A 14,920-nucleotide genomic window follows, 5' to 3' on the forward strand; every position below is an offset into this window, starting at 1 on the left:
CAGGGGATCGTTCCACTTTGCATGAAAATATTTCGCTTTGATGGAACTTTGGAATCCTTAGGCCACTGATGATAACTCTTAAAAATGACTAAAAACTGCTTTGCCATTCAATCATTCATTTAGCCATTCAACAGATGTTTATTGTTTGCTCACTGTGCCAGGTATTCGCAAATAAACATGGTCTCTGCCCTCATGGAACTTATAGTATAGTGAAGGAGAAAGATAGTCACATAAATAAATAAAAAAGTTCTAACTGTGAACAGTGTTATGAGATTTTTACAGTCAGGGCAGTGAGTGTGCCTTCCTGAGGAAGTGACAATTTAACTAAGATCTAAAGCTTATGTGGGAGTTAACTATGGAAAGAGAAGAAGAGGTTGTTTGTTCTAGGTTAAATGCAAAGAGCTGGGAGCAGGAGGGCAGTGGCATGTTCATGGTGCTTGAACCCAGAAAGTGAGAGGTGTGGGGAGCGAGCGTGAAATGACCCTGGAGAGGTAGGACCAGGTCAGACAGGCCATGTGGGCCATGGAAGAACTTTTGTCTTCATCCTAAAAGCAACGGGAGGTTATTTGTTTCATGTGTTTTGTCATTTTTTTTCCAGTTTAAAAAGCAGAAACTCCTCCTAGAACTAGACCAGTATGCCCCAGATGTGGCCGAACTCATCCGAACCCCTATGGAAATGCGTTACATCCCTCTGAAAGTGGCCCTCTTGTAAGTATTCTCTGACAAAACAGGGCTCAGTGCCAATGAATGTGAGGAAAATCTGATGAGACTTTCTCATGTTGTTTGTTGTATTTTTGGAGATTTGCAGTCTTAGTCATCAAGTATTTGCTATAGTTCTGTTGCGCAACTGGGGTTCTGGCCAGGAAAAGAGACAGAGCCATCCTGTCTCTGTTGGGACAAAGCCTCACACAAGCACATGCACAATCGACCCTTCACAAATGCTTTTTCACTCGATGCTGATCTGGTTCCAACCTCCTAGTAACCAGTGTTTCTAAAAAAAAAAGGTTTTCCAATTGTGATATATGGATTGCATAAAATTCTGATCTTTATGCAGCAGTTATTTCAAGCAACTCCTATGTTTCACATACAATTTAGTCCCCCATTTGTAGTTCAGAAAACTGAAGTAAAGTACCAAACAGACCCATCCCAGCTGGATGACCAGTATAAGAGAGTGGAACTTACTGAGGCTCTATGAAAGAATTCTTTAGGAGTACCAGTGCTGCCTATAACTTTAATTCTTTCAGGTTATTCCTGTTTATATTCCTGAGATAGGCAAATGGGAATAATTATTCAGTCAACTAATAGTAAATGTTAATAATATACTAGTTCCTAAGGATACACAGTAAAACAAGGCAGACAAGTTTCCTCATGGAAAAACATGACCTTAGAGCTTCACATTTAGAAGGGGCCTTATGAGGACAGTTTATTCAACCCTTTGCCTTGTGTGTGACTCTTCTATTCAGTATTCCAGATAGGTGGCTGCGTAGCTGCTTCTTGAACATCACCTGCTATTTAGAAATGGCTTTTTTTCTCCTCCCACCAACCACATTTGAGGTATCGGTTCATATCTATGTATTTCAGAAATATTGGTGGAAACTACCTAATAGAACTAGAGGTTTGGCAACATTATGAATCCCTTATGGACTCCTATGTCTCCAGGGGGTAGTTTTGTAATAGCAGCAGCCATTTCTTTAAAGGTTGTAGAACAAGCCTATCTAATTGCTGAAAAAAAAAATCAACAATTTCTGGGCCTTTAGCTTTAGAACTGCTAATCTTACAGCTCTGAGAGGTATTGGATTTAAGGTCTTTATTTGCGCATAATAATTATAATCTCTCCCTGAGACACTGGTATGTTTCTTCCTATCTGATAATCAGAATTATGTAACTGGTCTCCCTTTTCACTTTGTCTGCCAGGAAACTCAGAGCCAGATTTAAAGCTGATTACTACAGTGTTGTAGAAGACCCATTTGTTCTTCTTTCCCTAGCCTTTACTTTTTCCTTTTATTTATGCTTTCCCTGGTCTTGATTCTTTATTTGTATTTTAATTTTGCTCTCACTTTTTATTATCTGTTCTCATTTGAGCTGCCTCAAATCTTTTGTGGAAGCAGGGTAAAAATAAATAAAAACACAGTTATGACTGTATAAGATTTCCCTATTCAGCATTTCAAATTTATTTTTTCAGTCCATTCCTTCCCACCTCAGGAAAAGACTGTTTCAGTTTAATTCCCTCCCAGTGAAAGTTCAGGTTGTCCTGTGAAGTTCAGTGGCCACTAGCTTACTGAATTCAGCAGATACTTATTCTGTCCTTTGGGTCTGGCTTGGTGGATATAGCTTGGCTGCCAAGAGAACTAAACTTAAGCTGCTCTCACCTCTTGAATGGGGTAGCCTATGTCAGAGCTTAGGAACCTGATTGAGGAAACAGTACTTTCCTGGTTTTCAGAGATAACTGTAGCCATTCCTAAAATATAGGGCTCTGTGGGAATTGGTAGAATTTTTATCATTTTTGAAACCTGAAGTAATAAAAAATATAGGTTTATTGCCAGAAAGACCTGATTTTGAATGTATTTATTAGCTTGTAAAACCTTAGGCTACTTAACCACTGAGTCTCAGTTTCCTCACCTGCAAAATGGGAATGATGTTATTGCTGGTTTACAGGATCCGTGATGATGAAATATGATGGTTTTCCATATAACACATAGCACAGAATAGGCAGTGAATGTTCAGTGCCTTTTACTCACTGGCCACCACCCCACTCCATCCTCTTTTACTTAGGAAAACTTACTTCCAAGAAGTTGCCTTCCCTTGAGTATGGTTTTAGTAAACCTCTTGAACTTCCTGGCTATGGTGGCCAGGACTCCCTGGTCCTTTGACCAGGATTACTAATGCCAAATATGTGTGTTTTTCCCCAGCTATCTCTTAAATCCCTACACGGTCTTGTCTTGTGTTGCCAAGTCTACCTGCGCCATCAACAACACCCTCATTGCTTTCTTCATTTTGACCACGATAAAAGGTAAGGCCCCAAAGGAAGTTCAGTCCCTAATTTGTGCAGGCTTTTGTAACACTTTTGCTGTGGATTAAAAAAAAAATACAATACAACACTTAAAAGCATTTTTTAAAATTACACAAGTAATTTTATAGAAAATTTAGATAAGCCAAGAGAAAAAAATTAATTAAAGCATCCTGAAATTCTACCACTCAGAGAGTCACTGTTAACATAGTTTAAACAAAAAACAAAAACTTCTAAAAGGCTTACAATGAGAATAGCAGTGTTCTGCCCCTTTCTTCCCATCCCTAGTTCAACTTCTTTGATGGAACTACTTTTTTTTTTTGCTAGTATTTATTTCCATATTTCCAAATAAGACCGCATATTGCTGTTTCATGAATTATAAATTTTAGACATTATCTATTGTATTCTTATTATGGGAGATAAAGATTTAACTTTCTTTTACCAATATCTTCACTTTCCTTTTACCTGGTTTTCCTAGAGGAGTTATGTCACAGCTTTGATTAAATCAGTAGTTGGTACCTATATTTTATGACAGTATATGTATTATTCACTGCTGGGAAAAGTAATAACTATGGTTGTTTTTTCTTTCTTGTACAACCTTTTATTTTTTCTGGGATTAGTAATTGTGGGGTTTTTGCTTGTTTTTGTTTTTGTTTTGCTTTATCTTTCTGTACCAATCACTTTTTTCCCCTCAGTTGCTCTGCTAGATCTTTCAAGTGCCTAACAATACAGGCATACCTAAGAGATATTGTGGGTTTGGTTCCAGATCACAGCAATAAAGCAAATATGGCAATAAAGTGAGTCACACGAATTTTTTGGATTCCCAGCACAGATAAAAGTTATGTCTACACTATACTATATTCTGTTAAGTATGCAATAGCATTATGTCTAAAAAAATGTACATAGCTTAATTTAAACATACTTTATTGATAAAAAAATTTAGCCCCTAATAAGAGAATCAGCCCGTCCTTTGAAGCTTTGAAGCCAGGCATTGACTTCTCTTTTCTAGCTATGAAAGTCCTAGATGGCATCTTCTTCTGAAATAAGGCTGTTTCGTCTACATTGAAAATCTGTTGTTTAGTGTAGCCACCTTCATTAATTGTCTTAGGTAGATCTTCTGGATAACTTGCTGCAGCTTCTACATCAGCCCTTGCGACTTCACCTTGCACTTTTATGGTCTGGAGACAGGCTTCTCTCCTTGAACCTCATGAACTAATCTCTCCTAGCTTCAAACTTTTCTTCTATAGCTTCCTCACCTCTCTCAGCCTTCATAAAATTGAAGAAAGTTAGGGCCTTACTCTGGATGAGGCTTTGGCTTAAGGGAGTGTTGTGGCAGGTTTGATCTTCTCTCCAGACCACTTGGACTTTCTCCATATCAGCAATAAGGCTGTTTTGCTTTCTTATCATTCATGTGTTCACTGGAGTAGCACTTTTAATTTCCTTCAAGAACTTTACATTTGCATTACCACTTGGCTGTTTGGTGCAAGAGGCCTAGCTTTCATCCTATCCCAGCTTTCGACGTGCCTTCCTCACTAAGCTTAATTATTTCTAGCTTTTTTTTTCCTTTTATTTATTTATTATTTTTGGCTGCGTTGGGTCTTCATTGCTGCGCGTGGGCTTTCTCTAGTTGTGGTGTGCAGCCTTTTCATTGAAGTGGCTTCTCTTGTTGCAGAGCACGGGCTCTAGGCACACGGGCTTCAGTAGTTGTGGCACGCGGGCTTCAGTAGTTATGGCTTGTGGACTCTAGAGCGCAGGCTCGGTAGTTGTGGCACATGGCCTTAGTTGCTCCGCGGCATGTGGGATCTTCCTGGACCAGGGCTCAAACCTGTGTCCCCTGCATTGGCAGGCAGATTCTTAACTACTGTGCCACCAGGGAAGCCCTATTTCTAGCTTTTGATTTAAAGTGAGAAGTATGCAACACTTCCTTTAACTTGACTCAGAGGCCATTGTATGGTTATTAATTGGCCTGATTTTAATATTAGGAAGGAATAGGGAGGCCTGAGGAGAGGGAGAGAGGTGGGGGAACAGCTAGTCTGTGAAATAGTCAGAACACAGACAACACTTATCAGTTGTTTGCCATATTATGGGCATGTGGTGCCCCCAAACAATTAAAAGAGTAACATCAAAGATCACTAATCACAGATCACCGTAACAAGCATAATAATAATGAAAAATTTTGAAATATTGCAAGAATTACCAGAACATGACACAGAGACACAAAGTGAGCAAATGCTGTTGGAAAAATGGCTCTGATAGACTTACTTAATGCAGGGTTGCCACAGACCTTCAATTTGTAAAAAACACAATATCTGCAAAGTACAGTAAAACAAAGTAGGTCTGTAGTTTCTAAAAAAATGTAAAGTACATCAAATAGTTTATTGGTTCCATTATTTTTCTGGAGATCTGCCTCACACACCTTTCATCCTGTACCAGTCTGTCCTGGTTGTTGTCTGGTCTTGATGCAAAGCTGTCATAGTGGAACTTTTCCTTATAATTCTCTTGTATTGTATCCCTTTCCTAGATTCCTTTTTTCGTTTACTGATTTTTTTCCTCGGTTTTGCTAAAGTACTTCCTCTAGTAGTTTTCTAAGAAAGGGTGTGTGAGATATGTATTTTGAATCATTCCACACATGAAAAAATGTGTTTTTCTAACTTAGCACCAGATTAATAGTTGGGGCAAGGTATAGAATTCTAGACTGGAAAAAATTTTCCTTCAGAATTGTGAAGGCATTGCTTCACTGTGTTCTAGCATCCCGGTTGCTGTTGGACAGTTTGAAGCCATTATACGTAACCTAATTTTTTCTTTGAAAGATTTAAGATCTTCTTTTTATCCTCAGTATTTTGAAATTTCATGATGCTATGTCTACTTGGTTCTTTTTTTCATTCATTACTGGGTACTTGGTAGGCCCTTTCAAGATAAAGACTAGTGTCCTTTAGTTCTAGAAGATATTCCAGTACTGTTTTTCAAATTCTCTCTCCTCTCTGTTTTCTGTGTCCTCTCGTTTGGGGTGTCTATTGGATATTGGACTTTTTGGATTGATCTAATCTGTGTGTTTTATTTTCTATTGATTTAAGTTCTTTCTTGGTCTCCAGTTGTTTCTTTGAAGCATCATTATTATTTTATCACCACGATATCCTCTCTTATCTCTCTGAGTTTTCTTGGTTTTGTTTTTGTTTTCAGTTTCCATTTGTTCTAAGCATAATCTCTTTGTCTTCCTGGATTCCCTCCCCCCCCACCCCCCACCCCCCACCCCACCCCCGCCCCCGCCCTGCCTTCTTTTTCTGTTTGTCTTGGGCTCTGTCTTTCATATGGGTAGATTTTCTCTTATTTATGGTGATCCTTGGCTGTCTGCTTATTATTTAAGGATGTTAGAAGGATGGGGTATGTAGGGATAGTCACCTGGCTGCACATAGTTGAGGTGAGACCTGGGGTTCTGTCTGGTCTGTATACAAACGTTCAGCTTGATTCTCATCTCTGTAACTTACCCCCACCTGCCATAGTATCTGATACCTTCAAGGTGCTGGATCTCTCAGAATTTGTATGGGGTGAGTTGGCCTGATTTTTATTGGTATTCCTCTCTGCAGGCCATTGAGCTGTAATTTCTTCCATAATGCTCAGTCATTTATCCCTCTTCCTCCTGCTTTTAATGTTTCCACTATTATGTTAAAATTTATTTTGCTATAGTCTCTTCTGTTAATTTGTTATTTAAGACTATTTTTAATGCTTTATTGTCATTTTAGTGAGGTTATCGGAGGGAAAGATGATATATATGTGATTAATCTACCATTTTTCACTAGAAGTCTATTAGCGTTGGAGGTATATATTTCCAGATTTTTCCCTCATTTTTCTTTTACACTTTTAAATATTGTATCGGTTAACTGTCATCATAAAAATGTTATTTGACAAACCACTCCAAAACTCAGTGGCTTAAAACAACAATACGCATTTACTTAGCTCATGTGTCTGTAAGTCAGATAGGTGTCAGCTGATCTAGGTTGAATGTGGCTAGGCAGTTTGTTGGTTTCATCGGGGCTCATTCATGCATCAGCAGCTGACTGTAGTTGGCTCATCTAGGCTGGGCTCTTCACCACATGTCTGTCATCCTCATGGACCAGGGGACTAATTTAGGCATATTCTTCTTATAGTGATGGCAGAGACACAACTGTGAGCAAGCCCAATCAGGCTTGAGCTTTTGAAGTTTCTGGTTGTATCACATGTGCTTACATCACATTGATCAAAACAAAACATGGCTGATCTCAGGTGTGGGTATTTCCATCCTGTCCACAATGGGGGGGCACTGCAAAGTTATATGGCAAAGAGCCTGGACATAGGGGAGGGGTTAAGAATTGGGGACAAAAATACAGTCTGCCACATGTCAGTAAACATTTAGTCTGTCATTTTTCATGGCTGCTTACTGTTCCATTGTCTTGATGAATAAATAGAAATTCTTTAACCAACTTCTATTAAATATCTAGTTAATTTCCCAGTTTTCAGCTGTTTAAATAATACTATAGTTAATTTTCTTTCTTTTTTTTAACTATTAATTTTTAAATTTTTTGGGCCTCATCATGTGGCTTCTGGGATCTTAGCTCCCCAACCAGGGATCGAACCCGGGCCACAGCAGTGAAAGTGCTGAGTCTTAACCGCTGGACTGCCAGGGAATTCCCATACAGTTAATTTTCTAATGTAATTTCTAACAGTAATTGTCACACACATGTTCAATTATTTTCTTACTGTAAAGTCCTAGAAATAGAATTATTGTGTCACTGTGTGTATACCTTCTTTAGGATTTCTGAAATTTATCACTAAATTGCCTTCAAGAGTTTTACCAATGTATACTCGGATAAGAAGTGTATGAGAGCTCTTATTTCCCTACATTATTGCTGAATAATTTGCACACTGAGGAAATAAAGACTCAAAAGTTGTACATAGGACCTTTTACTTAGAGTTTACTTACCTTTTCTAGGGTGGCACATGGGAATGACTTAGGTCTTCATAAGACATTGCTTCTCTTGGAGTGGTTGTAGTTAGTCTTTCTGTAGGTCATTTAGTTTAACTTATTATCAGGTTACTTGAAATGACTCTTTGCTGTCTGTGAACATCCCCTGCCTCAGTTCCTGTTTCCAGAGTGTCCAGCTCAGGTAGACTCATTTATAAAGGTGCCTGGTGTCCATTAAAGTAAGGACTGTATGAGGCAGCCTGGCAGAAGGGATTGAGCACTGGCCTTTGGAAATGTCACCTTTAAAATAGCTGAGCACAAAGGTAGAAAGACTAAAGACATGCTCTCTGAGGTGTGTACAATAGAAGTCTCACACAAAAATGTAAAGTATGCCATTTTAAGAACATCTTTCAAAAGATCCTTTAAGTCAATGGAACAATTTTGTTTGGGGGAAAAAATGTAAAAAAGTTATATGTCACTCCTTTGCAGCCACATTGTTTTGGTTCCACAGAAAAAAAAATTTTTTATTATGTCACTCTAGATTTCTGTCAAATGAATTTTATGAACATTTTTGTAATATTGTATGCACAATTTTGTTTTAATTTTATTACTTGTTTCGTATGAGTCATGAATGACATTAGTCACATTTGTTAATTCCTTTACATCAAAATTTAAGTTTTTAAAATTTTAGGAGTAGTTCAAGTACGTGGTAAAAATAAAAGAAATTCAAACATATGAAATGAGAAGTAAAAGTCTTTTATCATCCCACCCTACCCCACCTCCACTTCCATTTCTCAGGTATATTTGTCATGGGGTCCTAGGCCTTCGCTTTTGCTGGACACTTAAGTTATTTTCCATTGTTGGCAGCTGTAAGTAGAGACCGTCGCAAGTAACATTTCTAATCTGTTAAAATATTTGAAGAATTCTATTTTAGTTAGGTCTCTGAACTATTCTCTTTGAATATATTAGTAATCCCTATTAGCAGTATATACAAAGTTCAGTTATAAAATCTGCAGGTCATATTTCTATACTTCACATTTGTACCACATAATTAGATATTTAATAAAATTTGTGAAGGAATAATTCACTCTTTATTTAAAGAAGAAAACAGTTGGGAGAATTCACAAAAGAAGGGATCTAAATGACTAAAAACTATAAAAAAATATTCAACTCCTTAGATAACTAATAAAGAAAAGCAAATTGAAATAACAAAGAAGTGGTTTTTTATTCCCTTTCAAATTGGCAGAGATTTTAGAAGATAATTCTCAGTTCTGGCAAAGTGCTATCAAACTGGCATTTTCCCACATGGCAAGTTGACTTATAAATTAGTACAGCCCTCTTGGGAAGCAGTTTGGCAGTAGTTCAAGTGTTTGTTCTTTTGATTTATGAATTTTAATTTTGATAACCTATCCTAAAGTAGTGCAGAATTACAGACCAAGCTTTATGATGCTAAGTCATTAATTGCAGGATTATTTATAATGATTAGAAAAATTGGAAAATACTTCAAAGTAGAGAGAGGAATGGCTAAGTAAAACATGGTTTGCCCATGCAATTAAAGAAAATACAGTTTACCCATGCACACGATATTTGAAAATAATTGTAAATTATGTGAGGATACATTTATTTTTTAAAAGCTGAATACAAAATTGTATATTTTAATAAAGTATAATCTCAACTATGTTAAAACTACAACACAAATAGAAATAGATTCCAAAAGAGTAATACTTGTTTCTGCAGAGTAAGTTCGTGAGTAATTTTTATTTCCTCCTCATATCTGTTTTTTCCCAAAGTTTCTTCAATGAGCACATAATTTAAAATAAATTAAATTGATTGATAAGAAGATAGGGACAGTGGAAGTAAACTATGTACCTCTCTCCCCAGACTTCCGTGGAGCAGGTGCCCCCACAGAAGGGAGTGGCCTCATTTGCTTTGTCCCCTTGACTCCTTCTACTTGCCCTCCTTTGACTTCCTTTGTGGCAGCCCAGGGTTGCCTGGGACACGCTGAGAGCCACAGGCCAGGACAAAGCCCAGGCCATTGTATTGTGATGTCCTTGTTGGGGTGTTGGCCAGGAAACTCAAATCTGTGGGCAGGGTTGATGTTTGTTTAGTGGAGCAGCTTGGGTTTTACTTCAAAGGTTGGGGCTTTGGTGAAGGAGCTACTTAAAATACTCCATCCCTCTGAAGTCATCTTCATTAGGCTTTCAAAAGGAAAACAAAATGTGTTAATAGGTACTCCTGCTTATTCACTGTTGGTGTTTGTCAACAATGAGATGCTCCAGACTAGAAATTCTTGAGGTTTGCCGCCCAAGGACCCTTCCGACTCTCCTTATTCCACCAAAAGAGACCTGAGTGACAGGACTTGCTTCCCAAGGAAAAAGAAGAATCAGTACTATCAGAGGTGGTTCAGAGTAAGAGCTCAGACTGCTGTGATGTCAGACAGATGTCAATGAAAAAATGTTACCTGCAAAATCAGTAAACAAATGTGTCACAGCCCTCAAGCCATCACATTACAGCTGCCCCTATGATGAGCCCCAAGGGAACTCAGGATAGAAACAGGATGCTCCCCATCTAGAGGTCAGCCACTGCAGCCACCCCCGAAGGTACACCCTGAGGAGACTCAGGATGAGAAAGCACAGGCCCAGATAGCTGAGGTGCATATCAAAGGAATGATTTCAGAGAGCCCAGACGCTTGCATCTTCCCATACAAAGAAAAGCACTAAATTCCTTAACTTGAGATACCTGGTTTTCTCTAATTAACAGTAATCTTTTGATGTTCCGACTACATGGTCTTTGTTGCAAAAACTACTATATATCTTGGCTCCTCTCTTACGTCTTTGGAAGCAGTCTCTCAGAGCTATCTGAGATGCTGTGTCCCAGGCTTAAGTCCTCAGTTTTGTCCGCCAAATAAAACATAACTCTCAACTTTTAGGTTGTGCATTTTTTTTTCAGTCAACACAGATCTGGTAGCTACTTCTAGTTCTAGCACTTCCTGGCATTATCACTTTAAGCAAGTCACTTAGCTGTTTAGGACCTCAGTTTCCTTGTCTATAACATGGGGACTGAAACAGTCCCTACTGCATAGAGTAAATGTAAAGAATGAATGAGATGAGGAGAAAAAAAAAATGAATGAGTTGGTGCATGTGAAACACTTAGCATAGTGTGGGAGCATGAACTAGATGCTCAGTAAATGGTGGTGCTGATTGTTACTGTTGATAATATTAAAAGATCCCTCAGGACTTCCTCTTGGGAGAACACCAGAATCACAACTAACTGCTGAACAATTATTGACAGGAAAACACTGGAACTCACCAAAAAAGATACCACATGTCCAGTGACACAGGAGAAGCCACAATGAGATGGAAGGAGGGGTGCAATCACAATAAAATCAAATCCCATTACCACTGGGTGGGTGACTCACAAACTGGAGAACAATTATAGCACAGAAGTCCACACACTGGAGTGAAGGTTCTGAGCCCCACATCAGGCTTCCCAACCTGGGGGTCTGGCAATGGGAGGAGGAATTCCCAGAGAATCAGACTTTGAAGGCTAGCAGGATTTGTATGCAGGACTTTGACAGGACTGGGGGAAATAGAGACTCCACTCTTGGAGGGCACACAAAAGAGTGTGCACATCAGGACCCAGGGGGAAGGAGCAGTGACCCCACTGGAAACTGAACCAGACCTACCTGCTAGTGTTGGAGGGTCTCCTGCAGAGGCAGGGTCGGCTGTGGCTCACCATGGGGACAGGGACACTGGCAGCAGAAGCTCAGGGAAGTAATCCTTGGCGTAAGCCCTCCCAGAGTCCACCATTAGTTCCACCAAAGACCCTGTAGGCACCAGTGCTGGGTCGCCTCAGGCCAAACAACAAGCATGGACGGAACTCAGCCCCACCCATCAGCAGACAGGCAGATTAAAGTTTTACTGAACTCTGCCCACCAGAGCAACACCCAGCTCTACCTACCACCAGTCCCTCCCATTGGGAAGCTTGCACAAGCCTGTTAGATAGCCTCATCCACCAGAGGGCAGACAGCAGAAGCAAGAAGAATTACAATCCTGCAGCCTGTGGAATGAAAACCACATTCACAGAAAGATAGACAAGATGAAAAGGCAGAGGGCTATGTACCAGATGAAGGAACAAGATAACACCCCAGAAAAACAACTAGATGAAGTGGAGATAGGCAGCCTTCCAGAAAAAGAGTTCAGAATAATGATAGTGGAGATGATCCAGAACCTTGGGAAAAGAATGGAGGTAAAGATCAGAAGATGCAAGAAATCTTTAAAAAAGACCTAGAAGAATTAAAGAACAAACAGAGATGAACAATAAAATAACTGAAATGAAGACTACACTAGAAGGAATCAATAGCAGAACAACTGAGGCAGAAGAACAGATAAGTGACCTGTAAGACAAAATGGTGGAAATCACTGCTATGAAACAGAATAAAGAAAAAAGACTGAAAAGAAATGAGGACAGCCCAAGAGACCTCTGGGACAACATTAAACGCAACAGCATTCGCATTATAGGGGTTCCAGAAGGAGAACAGAGAGAGAAAGGACCCGAGAGAATATTTGAAGAGACTATAGTCGAAAACTTCCCTAACATGGGAAAGGAAATACCCACCCAAGTCCAGGAAGTGCAGAGAGTCCCAGGCAGGATAAACCCAAGGAGAAATACACTGAGACACATAGTAATCAAGTTGAGAAAAATTAAAGACAAAGAAACATTATTAAAAGCAACAAGGGAAAAATGACAAATAACATACAATGGAACTCCCATAAGGTTAACAGCTGATTTCTCAGCAGAAACTCTACAAGCCAGAAGGCAGTGGCACAATATATTTAAAGTGATGAAAGGGAAGAACCTACAAACAAGAATACTCTACCCAGCAAGGATTTCCTTCAGATTTGATGGAGAAATCAAAAGGTTTACAGACAAGCAAAAGCTAAGAAAATTCACCACCAAACCAACTCTACAACAAATGCTAAAGGAACTTCTGTAAATGGGAAACACAAGAGAAGAAAAGGGCCTACAGAGGGCTTCCCTGGTGGCGCAGTGGTTGAGAGTCCGCCTGCCGATGCAGGGGACACGGGTTCGTGCCCCGGTCTGGGAAGATCCCACATGCTGCGGAGCGGCTGGGCCCATGAGCCATGGCTGCTAAACCTGCGCGTCTGGAGCCTGTGCTCCGCAACAGGAGAGGCCCACGTACTGCAAAAAAAAAAAAGGGCCTACAGAAACAAACCCAAAACAATTAAGAAAATGGTAACAGGAACATACATGTCAATAATTACCTTAAATGTGAATGGATTAAATGTTCCAACCAGAAGACACAGGCTGGCTGAATGGATACAAAAACAAGACCCATATATATGTTGTCTACAAGAGACCCACTTCAGACCTAGGGACACATACAGACTGAAAGTGAGGGGATGGAAAAAGATATTCCATGCAAGTGGAAATCAAAAGAAAGCTGGAGTGGCAATACTCTTATCAGATAGAATAGACTTTAAAATAAAGAATGTTACAAGAGACAAGGAAGGATACTACATAATGATCAAGGGATCAGTCCAAGAACAAGGGCTTACCTGGTGGTGCAGTGGTTAGGAATATGCCTGCCAGTGCAGGGGACACGGGTTCAGACCCTGGTCCAGGAAGGTCCCATGTGCCACAGAGCAATGAAGCCCGTGAGCCACAACTACTAAGCCTGCACTGTATTGCCTGCGACCCACAACTACTGAAGCTCGTGCACCTAGAGCCCATGCTCCACAACAAGAGAAACCACTGCAGTGAGAAGCCTGTGCACTGCAAGGAAGAGTAACCCCTGCTCACTGCAACTAGAGAAAGCCTGCATGCAGTAATGAAGACCCAACGCAGCCAAAAATAAATAATAAATTTATAAAAAATATACAAGAAGAAGATATAACAATTATAAATATATATGCACCCAACACAGGAGCACCTCAATACATAAGGCAAATGCTAACAGCTATAAAAGAGGAAATCAACAGTAACACAATAGTTACTGTTGTAATTATCGTAATAGTGGGGGGCTTTAGCACTTCACTTACACCAATGGACAGATCGTTCAGACAGAAAATTAATAAGGAAACACAAGCTTTAAATGACACAATAGACCAGATAGACATAATTGATATTTATAGGACATTCCATCCGAAAACAGCAGATTACACTTTCTTCTCAAGTGCACATGGAACATTCTCCAGGATACATCACATCTTGGGTCACAAATCAAGCCTCAATAAATTTAAGAAAATTGAAATCATATCAAGCATATTTTCCAACCACAACACTATGGTTTATTAGAAATAAATTACAGGGGAAAAAACATAAAAAACACAAACACATGGAGGCTAAACAACACAGTACTAAATAACCAAGAGATCACTGAAGAAATCAAAGCGGAAATAAAAAAATACCTAGAGACTAATGACAACGAAAACAAAACAATCCAAAACCTATGGGATGCAGCAAAAGCAGTTCTAAGAGGGAAGTTTATAGCAATACAATCCTACCTCAAGAAACAAGAAAAATCTCAAACAATCTAACCTTACACCTAAGGGAACTAGAGAAAGAAGAACAAACAAAACCCAAAGTTAGCAGAAGGAAAGAAATCATAAAGATCAGAGCAGAAATAAATGATATAGGAACAAAACAATAGCAAAGATCAATAAAACTAAAAGCTGGTTCTTTGAGAAGAGAAACAAAATTGATAAACCATTAGCCAGACTCATCAAGAAAAAGAGGAAGAGGACTAAAATCAATAAAATTAGAAATGAAAAAGGAGAAGTTACAACAGACACAGCAGAAATACAAAGGCATCCTAAGAGACGACTACAAGCAACTCTATGCCAGTAAAATGGACAACATGGAAGAAATGGACAAATTCTTATAACCTTCCAAGACTGAATCGGGAAGAAATAGAAAATATGAACAGAACAATCACAAGTAATGAAATTGAA

At 39.2% G+C, this 14,920-nt stretch overlaps 1 protein-coding gene across 6 annotated transcripts in view; it reads left to right on the top strand.

Moving 5' to 3' along the window:
- PIGU (phosphatidylinositol glycan anchor biosynthesis class U) overlaps positions 1–14,920 on the top strand; it is a 127,869-nt gene that overhangs the window by 29,701 nt on the left and 83,248 nt on the right. For all 6 annotated transcript variants that reach the window (XM_029219691.1, XM_029219696.1, XM_029219693.1 and 3 more), the window contains exons 5-6: positions 599–708; positions 2,910–3,010. In XM_029219691.1, coding sequence (XP_029075524.1) covers positions 599–708; positions 2,910–3,010 — 211 coding nt within the window. The remainder of the gene's footprint in view (positions 1–598; positions 709–2,909; positions 3,011–14,920) is intronic.

This window comes from Monodon monoceros, unplaced genomic scaffold, assembly GCF_005190385.1.
Source record: "Monodon monoceros isolate NGI ecotype Baffin Bay Population unplaced genomic scaffold, NGI_Narwhal_1 Super_Scaffold_13, whole genome shotgun sequence".
Taxonomy (NCBI): Eukaryota; Metazoa; Chordata; class Mammalia; order Artiodactyla; family Monodontidae; genus Monodon; species Monodon monoceros.